Raw genomic sequence first — 24,129 nt, 5'->3', positions numbered from 1 at the left:
GTGAAGTAAAAATTTTGACGAGGTTTCAGATGTAAGGGATAATAAAATTGTTCTTCCTATCAAGAGATCAGCAAGTGTCCATTATCATTAAAAAGGGGGAAAGTGGGGATTATTTAAACTATATGTATCCAATAATCTAGTCATCACTCTAAGCCTTTCCCTTGCTAGATATTTCACCCTTTATTGATATCATTTCCCAAATCACAGATGACAGACAAGTCGGAAAATCATCATCATCATTAATACAATCACTAAGGCATCACAGGCCAAATCCATTACAATGAGATTGGGCCACCACGCTGAAATGCAAGCAGGTACGCCAGGACGATTGAACATGGTCATATGTGCATTTTTCTCAGTAGAGTCCATCACAGTGCCTTAGGGTTTAATCTTACCACATTTAACTGGTACTCTGTCCAGAGACCTCCATGTGCTGGAGAATCTAGCATTAACAGAGGAATGTTCTGAGGAATGCTGTGGGATTGGACATGAGATTTACCATGATGTAATGGCAAAGAGTTGGTTTAGGTTGGGCACTGTCTTGGAAGGACCCAGGAGTGGGTTGGGTTTTCCAGGATTCAGTATAAATTGTTTCATCTTCCAAGCTTTGCACTTCTAGGCTGAACAGTGGTAATCTGTTTTGGCCTCACCTCTTACTCATTCTAATTTCTGCATCACATCAGCAAGCCAAAAAAAAAAAAAAAAAACGAACTGTAAGACAAATTTTCCTGAGGACCTTTTTCAAGACAGTTCTGGATATGGAAGCTACCCAGAAAAAAATAAAAAATAAATAAATAAAAAAGAAAAGGACATCATTTTCATTTGAATTTGCTAGCATTACGGTACTTTGATGTTGACACAAAGTGTTATTGTTCCAGGAATTTTCTCTCACTGGATTGATAAATCCAGCCAGCCAGCCAGGCAGCCAACCAGCAAACAATTTTTTTAAAAGCACCATACTTAGCACTGGGAGGGAGTGGGGGTGTTTATTTTGGTGTATATAATGACACAGAGATTTAAGTTGCATTTAGCAGATAGATTGCTCGGTTAAATGTACCGAATGAACTTTCATTTCCCCACTATCTGGGAAGACATCCTTGATTTCCTACAAATACTGGGTGTAGAACTTACTTGTGCATACGAGGCTCTGCCTCTGGGCTTTCTATTCTGTTCCAGAGATCCAGTACCAGAATATTTAAATCACTGTGTCGTTAAACACGTTTTAATATCTGATAGGGCCAGTTTCTGCGCATTGCACATTTTTTTTTTTCCTTTCAGGAACGTGTTCGGGCCCGCGGCAGGGGGCGGGGTCGCGCCTCCTCCGCGGCTCCGGTTCCAGCCGAGCCTCACCGCCTCGGAGATGGAAAGCCCAAGGCTGCTCCCGCCTCGTGGGACACGACAGAGTGGTGGTGCTGGCAGCCCCGCGGGCGGCAGCCGGTTCCACGGCGGCCCTGACCCGCGGGCTGGCCAGGTCCCCGCGCGCCGCCTCCTGCTGCTCCGGGGCCCCCAAGATGGCGGGTCCGGGAGGCGGCGCGAGGAGGCCCGCGCGGCCTCACGGGGCCCGGGCCTGAGCCCGTTGGCGCCCAGGTCGGATTATGCTAGTGGCGGCGACAGCGATGACTTCTTCCTGGTGCTGCTGGACCCGGTGGGTGGCGATGTGGAGACCGCGGGCGATGGCCAGGCCGCAGGGCCTGTATGGAGGGAGGAGGCCGAGTCGGTCCCACAGCTGCAGCAGGGTGAGAGTGGCGCGAATCCCGCGGGCCGCCAGGCGCTAGGCCCCCGCTGCCTGTCTGCAGTCCCCGCCCCAGCCCCGGCCCAGAACCCGATCCCCGCCCCAAGTCTGGCACCCGCCGCGGCCTTCACGGGCACCGTCACCATCCACAACCAAAACCTGCTCTTGCGCTTCGAGAACGGTGTCCTCACCCTGGCCACACCCCCGCCGCCAGCCTGGGAGCCTGAAGTCGCGCCTGCCCCTCAGCCTGGGGGTCTGATGGCTCCGCAAGCGGGGGTCCAGCCCAACGACTGCCCTGAGCTGCCGCCCGACCTCCTGCTGGCCGAGCCGGCTGAACCGGCGCCGGCCCCAGCGCCTGAGGAGGAGGCAGAGGGCCGGGCCGCAGCCGAGAGTCCCCGCAGGCCGCTGGGCCCGGGCCCGGGCGTGGTGCTGTACCTGTGTCCCGAGGCGCAGTGCGGACAGACCTTCGCCAAGAAGCACCAGCTGAAGGTGCACCTGCTGACTCACAGCAGCAGCCAGGGCCAGCGGCCCTTCAAGTGCCCCCTGGGCGGCTGTGGATGGACTTTCACCACCTCCTACAAGCTCAAGAGGCACCTGCAGTCGCACGACAAACTGCGGCCCTTTGGTTGCCCTGCGGAGGGCTGTGGCAAGAGCTTCACCACGGTGTATAACCTCAAGGCGCACATGAAGGGCCATGAGCAGGAGAACTCGTTCAAATGCGAGGTGTGCGAGGAGAGCTTCCCCACTCAGGCCAAACTCAGCGCCCACCAGCGCAGCCATTTCGAACCTGAGAGGCCATACCAGTGCGCATTTTCCGGCTGCAAGAAGACGTTTATCACAGTGAGTGCCCTGTTTTCCCATAACCGTGCCCATTTCAGGGAACAGGAACTCTTTTCCTGCTCTTTTCCAGGCTGTAGCAAACAGTACGACAAGGCTTGTCGCCTGAAAATTCACCTGCGGAGCCACACAGGTGAGAGACCTTTCCTTTGTGACTTTGACGGCTGTGGCTGGAACTTCACCAGCATGTCCAAACTCTTGAGGCACAAAAGGAAGCACGAGGATGACCGGAGGTTCATGTGCCCTGTGGAAGGCTGTGGGAAATCTTTCACAAGGGCTGAGCATCTGAAAGGCCACAGCATAACCCACCTGGGCACAAAGCCTTTTGTGTGCCCTGTGGAAGGCTGCTGTGCCAGGTTCTCTGCTCGCAGTAGTCTCTACATTCACTCCAAGAAACACTTGCAGGACGTGGACACCTGGAAAAGCCGCTGCCCAGTCTCTACTTGTAATAAGCTCTTCACATCCAAGCACAGCATGAAGACCCACTTGGCCAAAAGGCACAACCTTGGCCAGGATCTCTTAGCTCAGCTAGAAGCTGCAAATTCTCTTACGCCCAGCAGTGAACTTACCAGCCAGGGACAGAATGACCTCAGTGATGCAGAGCTAGTGTCTCTCTCCTCTGATGTGCCTGGCAGTAGCTCCGCTGCAGTGCTGGACACAGCATTGGCAAACTCTGGAATCTTGACTATTGATGTGGCTTCTGTGAGTTCAACTCTGGCAGGGAGCCTCCCTGCTAATAATAATAATTCATTAGGGCAGGCTGTGGACCCTCGGGCCTTGATGGCCACCAGTGACCTTCCTCAGAGTCTGGATACCTCTCTCTTTTTTGGAACGACAGCCTCTGGTTTTCAGCAGAGTCCCTTAGATATGGATGATGTCTCAAATCTAAGTGTGGGGCCATTGGTATCTCTGGGCTCTTTGGCTATGAAAAACTCGAGTCAAGAGCCCCAGGCTTTGACCCCCAGCAGTAAGCTTACAGTGGACACAGATGCTCTGACTCCTTCAAGCACCCTTTGTGAAAACAGTGTCTCGGAACTACTGACGCCAACCAAAGCAGAATGGAATGTACATCCTGACTCTGACTTCTTTGGACAGGAGGAAGAGACCCAGTTTGGATTCTCCAGTCCAGCAGGAAACCATGGTTCTCAGAAAGAAACAGATCTTATCACAGTGACTGGCAGCTCATTTTTGGTATGAACTAACTATTAATTCCTTGCCACGTGGCTTATTCTTATGAATTACACTCCATTTTAAGGATATTCTGGACTAAATGTTTAAATCCAGTAGTCATTTCTTATAGGTTTGAAAAAGAACAAAGCCCTGGGCTACAAGTCTGGAGATTTAAATTATGATCTTGACTCTGGAACTGTCGAGTTGTGTGACCCTGAGCAAGTCACTTAATCTATCTGAGCCTTAATTTCCTTATTTATAAAATGAGGTGGTTTGAATTGATTGTTTCTAAGGTCTTTTTAACTCTGTATTTAATGATTTTGAGTTCTTTCTTGAAAATTTTAGGAAATCTTACCATGATTTACTATTGCATGTGCTTCTAATATAATGAAAATGCATTGAGAGTTAATGATCAGAGATTGTGGAAATGGTGTTTAACTTTAAAATTTTAATGGAAATTTTACAGAATGTCAAATATTTCTAAAATTTCATGATAGATCTTTAAGAAAGAAAACTAAAAATATGGTTTAGTTCTATTTACTTCCTTATTCTTCTTGCTTTTTTTTTTCCAATGGAAGGCTGTATTTGGAAAATGCCAGAGCTTTGATATGATAAAAACCCAGAAATAGTTTTATTGTGGTATTGGATAAGTGGCCTTAAATAAGTCATGTAGGTAGCATCAGTAGGCTTCAGTTCCGTAGCTGTAAAATGGTCATTATAATGTACACATACCTGGTGCATCATAGACTTATTTTTCTCTCCCAGGAGTTAGTTTTTTGGGGAGAATGTTATGGGTTTTGGCATGTTTTAGCGACTCTTTATCTTCTTTCCTACCCCTCTCATTCCTTCCTCAAAGAGGAGAAATTAGCATATTTCACTATGACATTTATGCAGGCAATAAACATTTATGAAGTTTAAGTAGTGGGAAGGGAATCTCTTTCTTCCACAAAGAAGAAGGATTTTTCTCCATACATTTCTTGTGTATCATTGGCCACAAGTCTCTTAGTCTGAATTATATAGTATATTTGCTCTGCATTCAAAGCTGGCCCGTAGAGTGAATATATAGAGCCTGTGATTCCAAGATAATCTGGGAATGGATCAGGGTGAAATTTTCTCCCTCTGTGTCTCAGAGAACTCATTGCTTGCCTTCTCCCTGAGTTGGAATGAGAGGTTTCATTTGCATTTTTAGTAAATATTGTCTGTCTTACTTGAGTATAGCATTTTAGAGTTGATGTAGCACTTTCACAACTTATATTTGAGCCTCACGATATTGTGAGATAGTTGTGGCAAAGTTTTAACTATAACTTATATGGAAAATTAAAATTTACCTAAGTCACATTATAAATGAATTTTATATTTATTATACACATATTTATTTATTTACTTATTTATTTATTTACTTCAACGCCCATTTTATTCTTCTGAGTTCCATGATCACTTTTGTTTATAACCACTTGTCTTATTCCATTGTAATTGATGTCTCTTCCCTTCTTCAGGCTCTGTTCTCTCTCCAACCTATTCTCTAACATCTGCATATCAGTTTCTGTCATGATTTTTTCCTTTTAAATTTTAATTAGGTCATTTTCATGGTAACCATCTCTCAGCCATTCCCTTCATGGCCCATTTTTCAGTCACAGTATTTACTGCAAGTCTGAGTATGCATTACAAAATTATTTTCTGGATTTAGATGTCAATGTATTTCTATATAAATCAAATGATAATGGGGAATTTTTTGTTGGGTTTCCATGAGACATGTTCTTTTACTTTTCTAAATTTTGTCACCATGTTGTTCTGCTAGCAAACACTATTCGTTGCTCTGAAACATTCTACCCCAGTGCTGCTTGCATGTAGATGTTTGTGGATGACAATTAGAGCACTTTTGCAGTGCACTTTATAATTTGCCACTTTGAAATGCAACTTTGCTATCTGTTTTTTAAATTGGTTGTGCTCATTCAGTGAAAAAGCAAGAAGTATATACATAAATTTGTAATTCAAAGAAGTGGTCAGAGTATGATTATTTCTAACTATTTAACAGTTATCCCTCAGCACTTTGGAGAGATTTTAAGCCCATTTTGGAAATGTGTTGTCATTAGTTAAGTCCCCTTAAATAGACTTTTCTTCTTTTCCTACAGATAGGAATATAGAGGTCTGAGGTAAACATGCAAGTTATAGGCATCTGTTAAGATATATAACCATAGGGGATCCCTCGGTGGCTCAGCAGTTTAGTGCCTGCCTGCCTTTGGCCGAGGGCATGATCCTGGAGTCCCAGGATCCGAGGCCCGTATCAGGCTCCTTCTGCCTATGTCTCTGCCTCTCTCTCTCTCTCTCTCTGTGTGTGTGTGTGTCTCTCATGAATAAATAAAATTTAAAGAATTAAAAAATATGATCATAAGAATATTTTATTTTTTTACCATAAGAATATTTTAAAATTATTTCACTTTGTTTCTTTAATCCCCCAATCCTCTTTCTTTCCTTTAACAACTATTATATTCTGTGGAATTTTCAATGGACAAATATTACGTTCCTTGAAGATAAAAAATCTTGTAGTTGTTTTTGGGCTCACACAGTTTCTTTCAATCTATTTGTTCAAAAGATTTCTTTTTTCAGTACCATTTTCCCAGTAAGATGGTGGAAATGGCATAATGTTACAGTCAGAAGTGTAACTGCAAACATAATGGCTACATTTCTGTTAGTGTTGGCATAAAAATGCCATTTAAAAATAATGGAACATGATTCAGTGTTATCCCATTTGCCTTACATACCTCTTAAGTCCTTGTTTTCAATTTTGCCAATTGAAAACACTGTATCAAAATGCTTTGCAGAAAGATTTGCATCCAGGGAACTCTGTTGAACATGTTCATCATAAGCTAAAATATGTTAAGCTTGACATTTTTATCATTTCATTATAGTATTACATAATTGAACGTCTAGCAGAAGTAAGACTTGATAGAATATGGGGATCACTTTTCTTTGTGGATTAAATCTTCATATTGCCATCCAGGAAAAATAAGAGAAGACTTGGTATAATAGAGTATTCATGACTACTCTTTGATTCCAGATAAAACATTGATTAACCCCCTTTTTGGGAATACTCATAATCCTTTAGTAATTATTGATACCAAACAGATCCACTTGATATTCTTTTAAGGACTTTATTTATTTATTTGAGAGAGAGCGAGAGTGAGAAACAGAGGATGAGAGCAGTAGCATGAGCTGGGAAGGAGCAGAGGAAGAAGCAGACTCCCCACCTAGTGGGGAGCCAGATGCAGGACCTGATCCCTGGACTCTAGGATCATGACCTGAGCCAAAGCCAGACACTTAACCAACTGAGCCACCCAGGCGCCCCCACTTGATAATTTAGATATAGCTCACTCAAAATATGTGCTAATGAAAATATAAGGCTGAGCTAAAATTTGTGTATATATTGCTTTGAACAAAAGTTTTTACTGGCAATTTAAAAAACTAAAATGTGTTGGGGACTTAGAGAACAGATTATCTAAGCTCTTTGTCAGAACACAACTATATCTAAAAAGCAAAGTGCATACTACAAATGAATTTTTATATTTGTCAAATCTGGGTTGACAGGGCCTTTGGTAATAGCTTTTAAGCTAAGAACCTCACTGTATATTTCAAGTTAATTTACTGACTACATACAAAATACAAGGTAGAGTACTAATAATATAGAGAAGTAAAATGTAAGCCACATCTTAAAATTTTGGAAAGGACATAGGAATTCAAATATCAAATATTTCACAACTAAACAATATCAGGAAACATGACTTCAGACATCAAGTTAGTGGCTTGGAAGAAAAGAGTGGGGCAGTATCAATGATTTAATGGATGGTTAGATTTAGTTATGCCGAGAAGAGAGTAGATGAATTCTAGCCAGGGAGAAAAGAACAGGAATGAATTTGAAATGGCATAGTCCACACGACACTGGGAGAGACCATCTAGTTCAAATGCAGGGCTCATGTTTGGTAAATTTGGAGTGTTAGGGCTAGACTGCCAGTATGAAGCCTAACTCTAAAGAGCTATGAAAATCAATCATAGTGGGTAGGCCTTTATTATGAGCATGGTTAAGACCCAGGGAAGATATTTAAGAAAGAAAGTCAAATGATGAATATACAGAAAGTTTAATATTTGTGACCAAATCTGAGTTCTGTGAGACTTGGTGTTTTTTTTTGTTTTGTTTTTTACAACCATACTTCATCCCCACCCCCTTTGGCATGAACTGTCTTTGTTTTTATTTATTTATTTATTTATTATTATTTTTTTAATAAATTAATTTTTTATTGGTGTTCAATTTACCAACATACAGAATAACACCCAGTGCTCATCCCGTCAAGTGCCCCCCTCAATGCCCGTCACCCAACTCCCCCACCCCCCGCCCTCCTCCCTTTTGACCACCCCTAGTTCGTTTCCCAGAGTTAGGAGTCTTTATGTTCTGTCTCCCTTTCTGATATTTCCCACAAATTTCTTCTCCCTTCCCTTATATTCCCTTTCACTATTATTTATATTCCCCAAATGAATGAGAACATAGAATGTTTGTCCTTCTCCGATTGACTTACTTCACTCAGCATAATACCCTCCAGTTCCATCCACGTTGAAGCAAATGGTGGGTATTTGTCATTTCTAATGGCTGAGTAATATTCCATTGTATACATAAACCACATCTTCTTTATCCACTCATCTTTCAATGGACAATGAGGCTCCTTCCACAGTTTGGCTATTGTGGCCATTATCCATAATGTGGATTTGATGGAAGGGAATAAAATCATTTAGGAGTCTATTGTAAACTAATTTCAGCGTACTGTGGTAACTTGATGTGGAAACATGGCAGGAAGTGAGAGATATTGGAGATATTCCCAAATTGAAAAAACAAATGTAATTTGGTGACTCATTGAATATATGAGAATGAAAAAGAAGCAAAAGCATCAGAAAAAGAGCAAAAATGGGTGACTGGGTGGCTCAGTTAAGTGACTGACTTTTTTTAAAAAGATTTTATTTATTAATGAGAGACATACAGAGAGGCAGAGACAGAGAGAGAAGCAGGTTCCCTACAGGGAGCCTGATGTGGGACTGGATCCCCTGACCAGGGATCATGCCCCGAACCAAAGGCAGATGCTCAACCGCTGAGCCACCCAGGCATCCCAAGTGATTGACCCTTGATTTCAGTTCAGGTCATGATCTGAATCTCATGAGATCAAGTTCCACATCAGGCTCTGTGCTCAGCAGGGAGTCTGCTGGAGATTCTCTCTCTTCCTCTCCTACTCCTCCCCCTGCTCACACTCTCTCTCTAAAACAAACAAATCTTCAAAAGAAAGCAAGATCAGAAATGAGTAAGGATTTCTTGGAGACTGTAAAAATTACATTTCATTATCACGAACAAGAAGGGTATTGAAATCTTTTCAGGAGTACATCTGAAAAAAAATGATTCTGGTATGTTTAATTCATTGGGAAGTGATAAGTCATCGTTACCTGCTCTGCTGCAAACTATACATATTGCGGATTATACACAATATTAGACTGGGGGCCACTTCATCTTCCCTGGTTCCTGTTCTCAAATTCACATTTAATGTTTACACTTTTTTTGCCTTTGAGTATTTACAGTCCTCTTCAATATTTTTTTTAAAGATTTTATTTATTTATTCATGAGAGACACAGACTGAGAGAGAGAGAGAGGCAGAGACACAGGCAGAGGGAGAAGCAGGCTCCATGCTGGAAGCCCGATGTGGGACTCCATCCTGAATCCCGGGATCATGCCCTGAGCCAAAGGCAGATGCTCAACTGCTGAGCCACCCAGGTGTCCCAGTCCTCTTCAATCTTATGCCACATCTCCACAATACTCTGCATCTAAATAAGCTTACACTCTTCCCTACTATGGATATTTCACAGATACTTTGTGGTATCTAGTAATATAATAATTTCTCAATAATTTGGGAGATGCTGTTTAGTTATTGATTTCAATAGTTCCTCAATATAAACCTTGTAAGAGTAAGTTTTACAAGGAAATTTTTCTCAGACGGAAAGAGATAGGAGTAGGATTGTCTAAAACTACCATGTGATCTTTGGGGCTTCTTACTCATAATTCCCTATGTCATTGACTGATAAGGTGTAAGAACTCAGTCATAGGAATCACATCCTCTGTTATCCACTTACCCCAAAATATTTTGTACTTTTCATTGTACAAAATATTTTGTACTTTTCATTACCACTATTGGTGATAACTCAGAAGGAATGAAGTCCAAAGAAAAAGCAAGAATAAATAAGTAGCACAAATAAATACCTGGTGATTACATTTTATTTGATGGTGAATTTACTATCCTACATTGTCAACAGAACACTTCATCTCATTCTACTTTTCTGTTGACATATATGGACCTGGAAAACACAGTATCTGTTACTTGACCTACAAAAAATAATTTAGTATTTTAAATAATCAGCAAATGATGCTTTTTTTGTTTTTGAATAACATCACTTTTTAAAATATTTTATTTTCATCATAAAAAGTAAGCCTCCATAGTTTCCTATCACATTGTTCACTTGTATTTCTTTTCTTCCATGTTTTTTGTTTTCAAGATAAATAAATATTAATAAAGGTGAATGAGGAGAGAAACAATAGTTGAAATAATCCTAACCATGGAGGGTAGTCATTGATTCTTTTTTTCTTTTTCTTTTTTTTTTTAGTCATTGATTCTTAAGAACACTGTTAAGATGTGAATTCCTTGGGAATATCTCGTTATCAGTTTATTAAGCAGCTGATAATTATTGAGTGATTACTCTGTGTGAAACACTATGAATTAAAATATAAAAGTATATTTAATCAATTCATTTAAACAAGTATTTCGAGCATATATTTGACAAATTTGCCCTTGTGCTCATACACATTAAGATATAGACAATGAGATAAAAAAATAGGCAATGAAAATAACGTATAATCCAGTTCTAAATGTTTTATTTTGGAATAATACAGATTTAACTAAAATAGCAGTTGTCATTCTCAGCATATGGATTATTAGTGAAGAGGCAAAAATCAAAGCACATTTTATCAAAAGCTATTTCAAAAAATTCTAAGAATCTAAAATTTAATCTGGGATGCAGCAATTAGGGTAAACTACCCTAAATTAAAATTTACACAGACTTTTGAATGGTACCTTAAATAACTACAGCAAAATCCTTTGGGAAATAAATTTTAAATTTTGCTTTATTTTTAGTTATTCTAGATTAGAATCCTGGATGTAGTAAGTGTTCATATGTGTACACATACACATACATACATATATCTGAAAGTGATATTTTGAAATAGTATAAAAACATATTATTTTCAAATTAATTAGCATGAAAATAAATGGTACTAAACTAAATAAAATTTCCTCATATTAGACAAAGTAAACTTAATTTCTGAAACAGAAATCCCACAGACTTTAATTAGAAAGTATTTCTTTCATGTAGGTACACTAGTTGAAAGGAGGGTTATATAAATTTAATATGATATTTAGGACTGAGAACTGGAATTCTGAATGGAGAATTCTGAGAATTCACCAATCATGTGCTTAAGTGTCAGGGTAATCATAAGGCAATCATTTAGGATTCTGAATAAAATATAGGTAACTTAATACATTTGGAAAGAGGAAAAAAGTACACCATGGCAAAATAAAACTCTCTTTAGTGCAAGCACTGTTTCCAAGATGCAAAACAACTACAAATGGTAGCAGAAACAAAGACATTTCAGCTTTCAAGCATTCTAACTTTGGGATAAAACCAATAAATTATTAACCTTTATCAAGACTTCTTTCCCTTTCCAGTTTATGCTGCAGTCTGTGTGAAACTACATTACACTGGATGTGGAAAAAAGTAGCTGTGTCACATGTCTGTTTGTGAGGAAATCAGCCAAAATAGAAAGCTGAAATGGAATTTCCACAGGCAATGACTCAGTGAATAGACCAGCAGTTATCCTAGGCTAGTTCTAATTTTAGAACTAGCTGCTGGATGGAGTGAGAACTATTTTCCCTCTCAATTCATGTTGGCATTCTAGTTAATACTAAATTTAGGACTTGGTGTTTCTAAGAAATTCAACAATTTTCCCCGTAAAATTACCTTAAGTTCCTTTTTTTAAAAAAGATTTATTTATTTATTCATGAAAGAAAGACACAGACTGAGAAAGAGAGAGGCAGAGACATAGGCAGAGGGAGAAGCAGGCTCCTCGCAGGGAGCCTGATGTAGAATTGAATCCCGGATCCCCGGACCACAACCTGAGCCGAAGGCAGACACTCAACCGCTGAGCCACCCAAGCGTCCCTTACCTTAAGTTCCTATGCTTCTTAGAGCTAATTATCATTTTATTGTTAATTATCAATAGTATCAATAAAAATTGTATCAGATGCCATGATATACTAAGAGAAAAAGAGATAAGTCATATATTTTTATTGTCTCACTTTTCAAATTGCTGTTATGTAAAACCTGTATTTCTCCTTTTTTGTTATTAGAGGACTCCCTTTCCCACTTGGGTATGTCACTGTTGTTTATGTAATCCTGCTGATTAATCTGATATATTTTAGAGCATGTAATATAGTCCATTTTTAGAAGACCTGTCTACAATACTGAGTTTTTAGATGAGACCCTAAAAATTTGGTTGACTTGTATTTTATTGTTTTTTTTTTATAAGCATTGGAGAGTCCTTTTCACTACTTAAATCTACTGTGTATTATAAAAACTCAGTGCTCACAGGAAGTTTTGCAAGATGATCCTGATTGTCCTTCGAAACTTCAGATCTCTTTTGGGGCAAAAATTTCTCAAAGATGAAATGGTACCTGAATTTACAAAAATAATTGAGGATTCTCCCCAAAAATCGATATGAGAAAATAAAATTGAAACAGCAACAGGTTAATTTTGTTTTATAGCCAAATGTTTTGACTTTTTCTAAGTGCCTTTGGTTGACAACATCTGGATAAAAGCACAATGGCAATTTTGAAACATGCCTAGTATTTTCCAATTGCAGTTAGTAATACAAAATTTTCAAATAGATGTTATTATAACATTGGTCATCTGTCTAATACCATCTGGCTTTCAGAAATTTAATGAAGAGAGTAAAAAGTGAAAAGTTTTCAAAATTTAGGCCCTGCCTATGAAATGCCAGAATGTGCTCACATTAGATGTCACTAATTACTTCACATGGCAGATAATCTTGGTAGTTGGTGCTTTTAACTATTTCTACTTTAAATATTCTTTAAAGTGGATTATTAATTTTTAGGGTATTCACTTTTATAAGTATTTCTCGTATATTTTGAATATCTTTATCAGATATATCATTTGCAAATATCTTCTCCCATGCCATAGGTTGCATTTAGTTTTGTTGATTATTTCCTTCACTGTGCAGAAGCTTTTAATTATGATGAAGTTCCACTAGTTTATATTTACTTTTACTTCCCTCGCCTAAGGAGACATACCTAGAAAGAAGTTGTTATGGACTGTGTTAAAGAAGTTATTACCTGTGTTCTCTTCTATGACTTTTATGGTTTAAGGTCTCACATTTAGGTTTTTAATTGATTTTGAATCTATTTTTGTGTATGGTGTAAGAAAGTAGTCCAGTTTCATTCTTTGGCATGTTGTCCAGCTTTCCCAAAATCATCTTTTTGAAGAGACTGTCTTTTTTGGATATTCTTTGCTGATTTGTTGAAGATTAAGTTATCATATAATTTTGGGTTCATTTCTGGATTTTCCATTCTATTCCATTGATCTCTATTTTTGTGCCAGTACCATACTGTTTTGATTTCTATGGCTTTGTAGTATAACTTGAAGTCCAGAAATGTGATGCCTTCAACTTGACTTTTCTTTTCCAAGGTTGATTTGGCTACCTGGGGTCTTTTGTGGTTTCATACAAATTGTGGGATGGTTTGTTCTAGGTCTATGAAAAATGGGTAGTATAGACATTTAAACAATAAAAACCCTTTCAATCCATGAGCATGGAATATCTTTCCACTTCTATCCTCCATCTTCAGTTTCTTTCATCAGTGTTTCATAATTTTCCCTCACTAGAAAATAATTTTCTGAGTATAGGTCTTCCACCTCTTTAGTAGGTTCATTCTTAGGTATCTTATTGTTTTTGGTGTGATTATAAATTAGATTGAATCCTTAATTTCTCCTTCTGCTGCTTCCTTATTGGCATATAGAAATGCAACAGATTTCTGTACATTGATTTTGCATCTTGCAACTTTACTTTATTGAATTTGTTTATCAGTTCTAGCAGGTATTTTTTTGTTTGTTTTTAATCTTTCAGGTTTTCTATATAGAGTATCATGTCATTTGCAAATAGTGAAAGTTTTACTTTTTCCTTGCCAACTTGGATACTAAAAGGCATAAAATTTATAAAAATGAACACACTAAAAACTAATAATCCACCTTAATGAAAGTTTCTTTTTGTTATTTGATTGCTGAGGGTAGGACTTATAGTACTATGTTAAATAAAAGTGGTAAGAGGGGACATCCCTCTCCTGTTCCTGACTATAGGGAAAATGTTCTGTTTTTTTTTTTTTTTCCCCATTGAGGATGGTATTAGCCATAGGTTTTCCATATATGGCTCTTATTATGTTGAAGTATGTGCCCTTTAATCCTGTGGTGATCGTTTTTTACACGATGTTGTACTTTGTCAAATGCTTTTTTTGCATCTATTGAAATGATCATATGTTTCTTATCCTTTCCTTTATTAATGTGATGTATCATGTTGATCAATTTGTGAATATTGAACCACACTTGAAGACCAGGAATAAATCCCATTTCATTGTGATGAATGATATTTTAATGTGTTGTTGCATTTGGTTTGCTAGTATGTTATTGATCATTTTTGCATTTATGTTTATCAGGGATATTGGCCTGTAGTTCTCTTTTTCTTAATTTTTATTTATTTGTGATAGTCACAGAGACAGAGAGAGAGAGAGAGAGAGAGAGGCAGAGACACAGGCAGAGGGAGAAGCAGGCTCCATGCACCGGGAGCCCGATGTGGGATTCGATCCCCGGTCTCCAGGATCGCGCCCTGGACCAAAGGCAGGCGCCAAACCGCTGCGCCAACAAGGGATCCCCTATAGTTCTCTTTTATATTGTTGTTTCTATCTGATTTTGGTTTCTGGATAATTCTGGCCTCACAGAATGAATTTGTAAGTTTCCTTCCTTTTCAATTTTTGGAATAGTTTGAGAAGAATAGGTATTAACTCTTCTTTAAATGTTTGAATTCGCGTGTGAGGCCATATGGCCCTGGGCTTTTGTTTGTTTTGAGTTTTTAAATAGATACAATTTTGTTACCAGTTATAGGTCTGTTCAAGTTTTCTATTTCTTCCTGTTTCAGTTTCAGTAGTTTATACGTTTCTAGGAATTTATCTATTTCTTCCAGGTTGTCCAATTTGTGGCATATATTTTGTCATAATATTCTCTTATAATTGTTTGTATTTCTGTGGTGTTTGTTATTATTTCTCATATCTCAATTGGGATTTTATCTTGGTCCTTTCTCGTTTCTTTTTGATAAGTCTAGGTAGGGGTTTATCAATTTTATTAATTTTTTTAAAACTAGCTCATGGTTCCATTGATCTGTTCTATTGTTTTGTTTTGTTTTTTCCATTTCTGTATCCCTTATTTCTGCTCTAATCTCCATCTTTTACTTCCTTCTTTTGGCTTTAGATTTTGTTTGTTGTTTTTTTTTCTAGTTCCCTTAGGTGTAAGGGTAGGTTGTTTATTTGAGTTTTTCTTGCATCTTGATGCAGGCTTGTATTGCTATGTACTTCCCTCTTGGGATCACCTTTGCTACAAACCAAAAGGTTTGGACCATTGTGTTTTCATTTTCATTTGTTCCTTTATAATTTTTTATTTCTTCTTTGATTTCCTGGTTGACCCATTCATTGTTTAGTAGCATATTCTTTAAAATCTATGTATTTGTGCTTTTTCCAATCTTTTTCTTGTAGTTGACTTCTAACTTTATAGCGTTATGGTCAGAGAAGATGCATTGTATGATTTCAATTTTTTTGAATTTGTTGAGGCTTGTTTTGTAGGCTACAATGTGATCTTTTTTTTTCCTATAAATTTATTTTTATTGGTGTTCAATTTGCCAACATATAGAATAACACCCAGTGCTCATCCCATCAAGTGCCCCACCCAGTGCCCGTCACCCAGTCACCCCCACCCCTCACCCACCTCCCTTTCTACCACCCCTAGTTCATTTCCCAGAGTTAGGAGTCTCTCATGTTCCGTCTCCCTGTCTGATATTTCTCACTCATTTTTTCTCCTTTCTCCTTTATTCCCTTTCACTATTTTTTATATTCCCCAATTGAATGAGACCATATAATGCCCACCATTTGCTTCGATGTGGATGGAACTGGAGGGTATTATGCTGAGTGAAATAAGTCAATCAGAGAAGGCTACTATGTGATCTATTCTGGAAAATGTTACATGTGTACTTGAAAAGAATGTGTATTCTGGTGCTTTACCATGGCATGTGCTGAATATATCTGCTAAATCCATCTGGCCCAACTGCCATTCACAGCTATTGTTTACTTATTGATTTTCTGTTTAAATGATGTGTCCATTCATGTAAGTGGGGTATTAAAGTCCCCTGTTATTATTGTATAACTACTGATTTGATCTTTTATGTTTGTTATGAACTGTGTTATGTAATTTGGTGCTCCTATGTAGGGTATATAAATATTTAAAATTATTATATCTTCTTGTGGAATTGTCCCCTTTATTATTACATAGTGCCTTTTTTTGTCTCTTCTCACAGTCTTTGTTTTAAAGTCTACTTTTTTTGATCCAAGAAGGTGGTTGTGGAGTAGAACCCTAGGCTCACCCAGTCCCAAGAACACAACTAGAGACTGAAGAGGGAGCACACAGGGGAATGCACAAGGAAAACGTTTCCCCATAGCCATTTGCTGGGAAAATGAGAGGGACTGAATTTTGTGAGTTCTTGCAACCAATGGGGCCTAAAGCCTGGAATGCAGAAAGATATATGCAAATGACATATCTAATAAGGGGCTAGTATCCAAAATGTACAAAGAGCTTACAAAACTCAATACCCAAGAAACAACCCAATTAAGAAATGAGCAGAAGACATCAACAGACATTTCTCCAAAGAAGACATACAGGTGGCCAACAGATACAAAAATAAGATGTTCAAAACCCCTTATCATCAGGGAAACACAAAACTACAATGAGCTACCTCACATTTCTCAGAATGGTTAAAATCAACAAAACAAGAAACAACAGATGTTGGTGAGGAAGTGGAGAAAGGGGAACCCTCTTGCAATGTTGATGGGAATGCAAACTGGTGTAGTCACTGTGGTAAATAGTATAGAGGTTCCTCAAAAATTAACAACAGAACTACCCTATAATCCAGTAACTGCACTACTTGGAATTTTCCTCAAAGAATAGAAAAATACTAATTCAAAGGGATATATGCACCTCAATTTTTATAGCAGCATTATCTCCAGTACCAAATTATGGAAACAGCCCAAGTGTTCATGGACTGATGAATGGATAAAGAATGGATAAAGATGTGGGATATGTGTGTGTGTGTGTGTGTGTATACATATAAAGATGTGGGATATATATATATATATATGATATATATATATATATGCCAATAAAGAATAAAATTTTGCCATTTTCAAGTACATGAAGCTGGTGATTATTATGCTAAGTGAAATAAATCAGAGAAAGACGAATACCATATTCATATGTGAAAATTAAAAACAAAACAAACGAGCAAAGGGACAGAGAAAGAGAGAGAAGCAAACTAAGAAACATACTCCTAATGTTAGAAAGCAAACTGATAGTTACCATATGGGAGGTGGGTGGGAGTATAGATTCAATACATGATCAGGATTAAAGAGTGCACTTGTGATGATCACAGAATGTTGTGTGGAATTGATGAATCACTATATTGTACGCCTGAAACTAATATTACCTTGTATGTTAACTAACTGGAATTTAAATAAAAACTTTAAAAATAAAGTGTACTTCATTTGATATGTTTGCTACTCATCTTTCTTTTAACATCCATTTGCATGACAGGTGTTTCTACATCCCCTCATTTTCAATCTACAAATATCTTTAGGTCTGAAATGAGTTGTAGGTGACATAGAGATGGGTGTTGTTTTTTGTTGTTTGTTTGTTAGCCATTCTGTCACCCTATATTCTTTGGAAAATTTAGTCCATTTACATTCAAAGTAATTATTGGCAGATATGTATTTTATCATTTTATTTTTTGTGGTTGTTTCTGAAGATTTTTTCTGATCCTTTCTTATCTTTCTTTCAGTGTTTGCTGATTTACCGTGATATATATTTTTCTTTGCATGTTTATTAGTGTTATTTGGTATATTGTTACCATTATGTTTGCATATAACCTCTGCATATAGCAGTCTATGTTAAATTGATGATATTTTAAGTTTGCTATTTCATGTGATTTATGTAAATGTTTGGCAAAAAAAACCTGATAGTGTTGTTTTAGTGAAAATAGCTATGTCTTCTGAATTATCAAGTATAAATACAATACAGTAATGCAAATTTATTCTACTTGAGTGTGTTCTTCCTGAGCTTACATAGATTTACTGATTAGATAAGCTGACATCATATCTATTAGATTTTTTAAATTATTTATGTTGGGCAGCCTGGGTGGCTCAGTGGTTTAGCGCCACGTTCAGCCCAGGGCCTGAACCTGGAGACCCCGATAGAGTCCCACATTGGGCTCCCTGCATGGAGCCTGCTTCTCCCTCTGCCTGTGTCTCTGCCTCTCTCTCTCTCTGTGTCTCTTATGGATAAATAAAATCTTTTAAATAAAATAAAATAATTTATGTAACTGTGCATTAATACAAAAATTTCCCATTTTGACAAACTTTATTCAACAGTAATTATGCTTTATAATATGTCAACTTATTTTTAAAAATAAGCTTCATCTGTGTATATATGCATATACCACATCCTCATTATCCACTTATCTATTGATGAACACTAGGGTTGCTTCCAAATCTGGGCTATTGTAAATAATACTGCAATAAACATAAGAGTACATATATCTTTTTGAGTTTATGTTATTATTTTGGGGGGGGTTAAATACCCAATATTGGAGTTATTGAATATGTGGTAGTTCTATTTTTTAAAAGATTTTATTTATTTATTCATGAGAAGCACAGAGAGAGAGAGAGAGAGAGAGAGAGAGAGAGAGAGAGAGGCAGAGACAAGGGCAGAGGGAGAAGCAGGCTCCATAAGGGAGGCTGGCACAGGACTTGATCCCGGGTCCCCAGGATTAGGCCCTGGGCCGAAGGCAGCGCTAAACCGCTGAGCCACCTGGGCTGCTCAGTACTTCTATTTTTAATTTTTTGAGGAACTTCCAATCTGTTTTCCACAGTTTTTGCACTAATTTGCATTCCCACCAATAGTGCACAAGACTTCCTGTCTCAACACATCCTCAACATTTAGTTCTTGCATTTCTTATTTTAGCTATTCTGACACGTGTCAAGTGATAATTCATTGTGGTTTCAATTTTAATTTCCTTGATTATTAGTGATGGTGAGTATCTTTTCATATTTCTGTTGGCAATTTGTATGTCCATTTATGAAAACTGTCTATTCAGTTTCCCTGCCTATTTTAATTGTATTATTTGATGGCTTGTGTGTGTGTGTGTGTGTGTTGAGTTGTATAAGTTCTTTATATATTTTGGATATTAACCCCTTATTAGATATATCATTTGCCAATTCTCCATTCAGTAGGTTGCCTTTTGTTTTGTTGATGGCTTCCTTTGCTGTGTAAAAGATTTTAGTTTTGGTGTCCCAATAGTTTAATTTTCCTTGCCTGAGGATACATACCTATAAAAATATTTCTACAGCTGATGGAAAAAAGATTACTTTTTGTTTTCTTCTAAGAACTTAATGGTTTCAAGTCTCACATTTAGATCTGTAATCCATTTTGAGTTTATTTTTCTCTATCGTGTTAAAAGGGTCCAGTTTCATCTTTCACCATGTAGCTATTCAGTTTTCTAAGCACCGTTTATTGAAGATGGTGTCTTATCTCCATTGTATATTCTTGCAATTTTTGTCATTGGTAAATTGGCCCTATAATTGTGTGTTTATTTCTGGGCTTTCTGTTCTGTTTCGTTGATCTTTGTGTCTATTTTTGTGCCAGTACCATGCTGATTTTTTTGTTTTTATTTAAATTCCATTTAGATTAAAAAATAAATAAATTCCATTTAGTTAACATACAGTGAAATATTAGTTTCTGTTATACAATATAGTGATTCAATACTCCATACAACACCTGGTGCTCATCACAACAAGTGCCCTCCTTAATCCCCATCACCTACTCAACCCATCCTCCAACCACCTCCCTTCTGGTAACCATCAATTTTTTCTCTGTAGTTAAGAGTGTTTCTTGTTTTTCCTTTATGTTTTGATTACTACAGCTTTATAATATGTCTTGAAATCTGAGATTGTGATACTCAGCCATAAAAAAACAAGAATGAGATCTTGTCATTTATAATAACATTGGTGGGACTGGAGAGTATAATGCTAAGTGAAATGTCAGAAAAGAAAACTACCATATGATTTCACTCATATGGAATTTAAGAAACAAACCAATGAATATATAAGAAGAGACAAAAGGCACAGACTTTTAAATACAGGGAATAAATTGTCTTTTTTTTTTGCCATAGCAGAAGTAGGTGGTGAAATAGATAGAAGGGACTAAGGACAAATTTATCAAAAAATTTAAAAAGGTTATACTTATCTTGATGACCTGAGTAATACAGATTAATATGTAGTATTTTTGATTCATTAGATGAAACTAATATAACACTGTGTGTCAATTATACCTCAATAAAATACAAATATTAAAAATAATGATCTTCACCTATTCTTCATTTCTTAGTTGCACATTTTCCCCCATCTTTACTATATTTAGTGTACTAAGAGATGTAATTGACCAATTAGAAATAATATATAAACTTAAAGACAGTTTCCAAAATATTTCTGGTAACTTAAACCTTAATCGTATGCCAATTTAAGTATGGGGGTTATGCAGGATGTGTTTTTTTTAATATTTATTTAAAAATATGTATTTATGTATTTATTTTAGAGAGAGAGCATGAGCAGGGGTGGGGGAAGATGTAGAGGGAGAGAATGTGTCTCAAGCAGACTCCCCACTAAGTGTGGAGCCTCATGCAGGGCTCAATCCTAGAACCTTGAGATCATGACCTGAATCAAGACCAAGTGTCCGATGTTTAACTGACTGAGTCACAAAGGTGCCCCTAAAATGTATTTTTCTTAAGGAAAAGAAGAGTAATTTTTTCCTAAAGTAAAATGACGTATTGTTCCACAACGAGAAAGAGGAAAACGAGGAAAAGAAACTCAATGGTCTGGAAATTAGAAGTTTCACAAAAAAGTAATTTTGTTATTCATGGTCCAAACTGTATATAACTTGATAGGTTTGTTTATAATTATAAAAAATATACTATAATTATAAAAAATACTATTGCAAAAATAAATTTGGTTTTCTCTCTGTTGGAATAACACATTTTCCTTAGATTATTTGTTTTTTTAAATAAGATGTTGTAAATGTTTTTCCCTTACCTTCTGAGTAATCTGCTCAGAGGGAAACAATTATATGTCCTATCAGAATAATTTTCTGTGCTTTACATTAACTTTATCATGTCCTTGTTTCATTAAGAGAACCAAGTATTTGCACCTTTAAGAGCTAAAGTTTTTGTGTTCTTTTGAGTTTTTTTATAATTATGTTACTTGTCATACTTATAAAAGATTTTATTGTCACTTTGTTTAATTAGGTAGCAGAGTATTATTTCTCATAGTGACCTATGATCTTATTTAACCCTCTGTTCGCATCTCCTAACAACATGATTCCCAAAATCAAATCTTGAATGAACTATTTTTTGAGAGAAAGAGAGAACATGCATGTGAGTGGGCAGGGGGAAAACAGAGTGGGAAGAGAGAATCTTAAGTAGGCTCCATGCCCAGCACATAGCCTGATGAGTGGCTCAATTACACAACCCTGAGATCATGACCTGAGCCAAAATCAAGAGTCCACTCGACTGACTGAGCCTCCCAGGTCCCTCCTGAATGATGTATTTTAATCTCAAATTGTCTTTGGAATTTCTCAGACAACATTTAGACAATGATAAAGTATTCTTCATCTTGTAAAAATAAAAATGCTAAACATAGGGCAGCCCTGGTGGCACAGCGGCTTAGCGCCGCCTACAGCCCAAGGTGTGATCCTGGAGACCCAGGATCGAGTCCCACATCGGGCTCCTTGCATGGAGCCTGCTTCTCCCTCTGCCTGTGTCTCTGCCTGTGTGTCTCTCTCTGTGTGTCTTTCATGAATAAATAAATAAAATCTTTTTAAAAAATGCTAAACATAATTAAAGTTATTTTATATAAGTTGCATGAGGAACTTCACCAAATAAAAAACACTTAACCTTTCCCAGATTAAATTTGTATGGGTAGAATGTGTATATATAAATATATTAAAGCATTAAAAATTATATATATTTCCTAAAATTTTTTCAGTGTTCATGATATGTTTCTGTTCATACCAGTCAGTCATGGTGATGCTGTGACTTATATTAGACAAAAATGTTATCAGTCACAATTTCAAGTACTTTTTAAAATGGCTACTTGGAGGGAGACTTGCAAGATGGCAGAAGAGTAGGGGTCCTCAACTCATCGGGTCCCACAAACTTACCTAGATAACTTTAAAAGCATCCTGAACACCTACGAATTCGACCTGAGATGTAAAGAGAGAAGAGCTGGAATGCTACAGACAGAAAAGTTTTCTCTTCCAACAAGGTAGGAAGTGAAAAAAATAAAAAAAATTAGTCAAGTGGGGGAAGGAAAAGCAGAGTAGCGAAAGCCTCTGGGGCATGAAAGCCCAACTCGGCACAAGGGAGAGCTTTAAAAATTGGCACCTGAGTTTTCCCTGACAGAAAAGTGCTTAGCAGGGAAATTGGGCAGAATTGCAGGAGGAGTAGTGAAGCATCAAGATTCCCAGAGACAGTATAAAACTAGGGGTGCCCGGGAGAAAACTCACTGCAAAACACAGTCCAATCTCAGTAAAGGGCTGGAGGGCTGCAATCCTCTGGGGCATTTGGGAGATGCCAGCTAGTTACGCAGGCTGGCTTATGAGAACCCTTTACCCTAGAACCCAGCAATGGGTGGAGGCAGCTGTCCTCCATTCCCTTCAGGAGAGGCGGTCCAGTGGTGCAGTGCCCTGGATCTGAGGACGCCAAAGGAGACAAAGCTGTCTATCCTCCATTCAACCAGGGACAGGCAAAAGCAGCGAGGGCACAGGAAAGTGGCAATTCTCCTGCTGCTGGATGCCCGGGAAGCGTGCAGATCAGTGCACCTGTGCCTGCTCCTAGGAGCATCTAGACCAGTGTGGACTGGGTGACCCTGGTTAGTTACTCATAAGAAGCTTAATTCCAGAGCTAGAAATCCAGCTGCCACCATTTTTTTTCTCTGCTTTTCACCTTGCACCTGGGAGAGGTGAGGCCTCTAGGAAAAAAACGCCTCACAGGATAAATAGCTCATACTATGACAAGTAGTGGAAAGAGGTGGGGCATCTCCATCCAGACAAAAAACACTGAGAATCAGTGCAGCAGTTCCCACCCCTAAAGCAACGGTTGGAAGAACAAGGGAACAGCAAGTTTACTGAACAAGTAACACTGGAAAGCTCCAGGACTGAGGGAAAATAGTGTATAGAACTAGAGGGTCAATTGTATTTTTTTTCCATTACGACTTGTTTTTATATCAGGCTAAAAATTTCTAATATTTTTTCTCTTTTCCCACCTTAACAACAAAATTTTACCAACTCCTCATTTTTTTTCAGTATTTATTTTTCCTTTTTATAATTTATTTTTCTATTGGAGTTCAATTTGCCAATACTGTAACACCCAGTGCTCATCCCATCAAGTGCCCCCCCCTCAGTGCCTGTCACCCAGTCACCCCAATCCCCCACCCACCTCCCTTTCCACTACCCCTTATTCGTTTCCCAGAGTTAGGAGTCTCTCATGTTCTGTCACCCTCACTGATATTTTCACTCATTTTCTCTCCTTTCCCCTTTATTCCCTTTCACTACTTTTTATATTCCTCAAATGAATGAGACCATATAATGATTGTCCTTCTCCAAATCACTTATTTCACTTAGCATTATATGCTCCAGTTCCATCCACGTCAAAGCAAATGGTGGGTATTTGTCATCTCTAATGGCTGAGTAATATTCCATTTTATACATAGACCACATCTTCTTTATCCATGCATCTTTCAAAGGACACCGATGCTCCTTCCACAGTTTGGCTATTGTGGAAATTGCTGCCATAAACATCAGGGTGCAGGTGTCCCAGTGTTTCAT

At 37.9% G+C, this 24,129-nt stretch overlaps 1 protein-coding gene across 1 annotated transcript; it reads left to right on the top strand.

Moving 5' to 3' along the window:
* The first annotated feature begins 1,036 nt into the window (after nt 1–1,036).
* LOC112673038 (zinc finger X-linked protein ZXDB) lies at nt 1,037–17,745 on the top strand. The gene has a single exon (XM_049107419.1). The coding sequence runs from the start codon at nt 1,052–1,054 to the stop codon at nt 3,764–3,766; it is 2,715 nt and encodes a 904-aa protein (XP_048963376.1). The 5' UTR covers nt 1,037–1,051; the 3' UTR covers nt 3,767–17,745.
* The last annotated feature ends 6,384 nt before the right edge of the window (nt 17,746–24,129 follow it).

This window comes from Canis lupus, chromosome X, assembly GCF_003254725.2.
Source record: "Canis lupus dingo isolate Sandy chromosome X, ASM325472v2, whole genome shotgun sequence".
NCBI lineage: Eukaryota > Metazoa > Chordata > Mammalia > Carnivora > Canidae > Canis > Canis lupus.
This window is presented reverse-complemented; position numbering and strand designations above follow the sequence as displayed.

Excerpts from the sequence above, each read along its gene's own strand:
- LOC112673038 (XM_049107419.1), top strand. The coding sequence starts at position 1,052 with ATGTACCGAATGAACTTTCATTTCCCCACTATCTGGGAAGACATCCTT.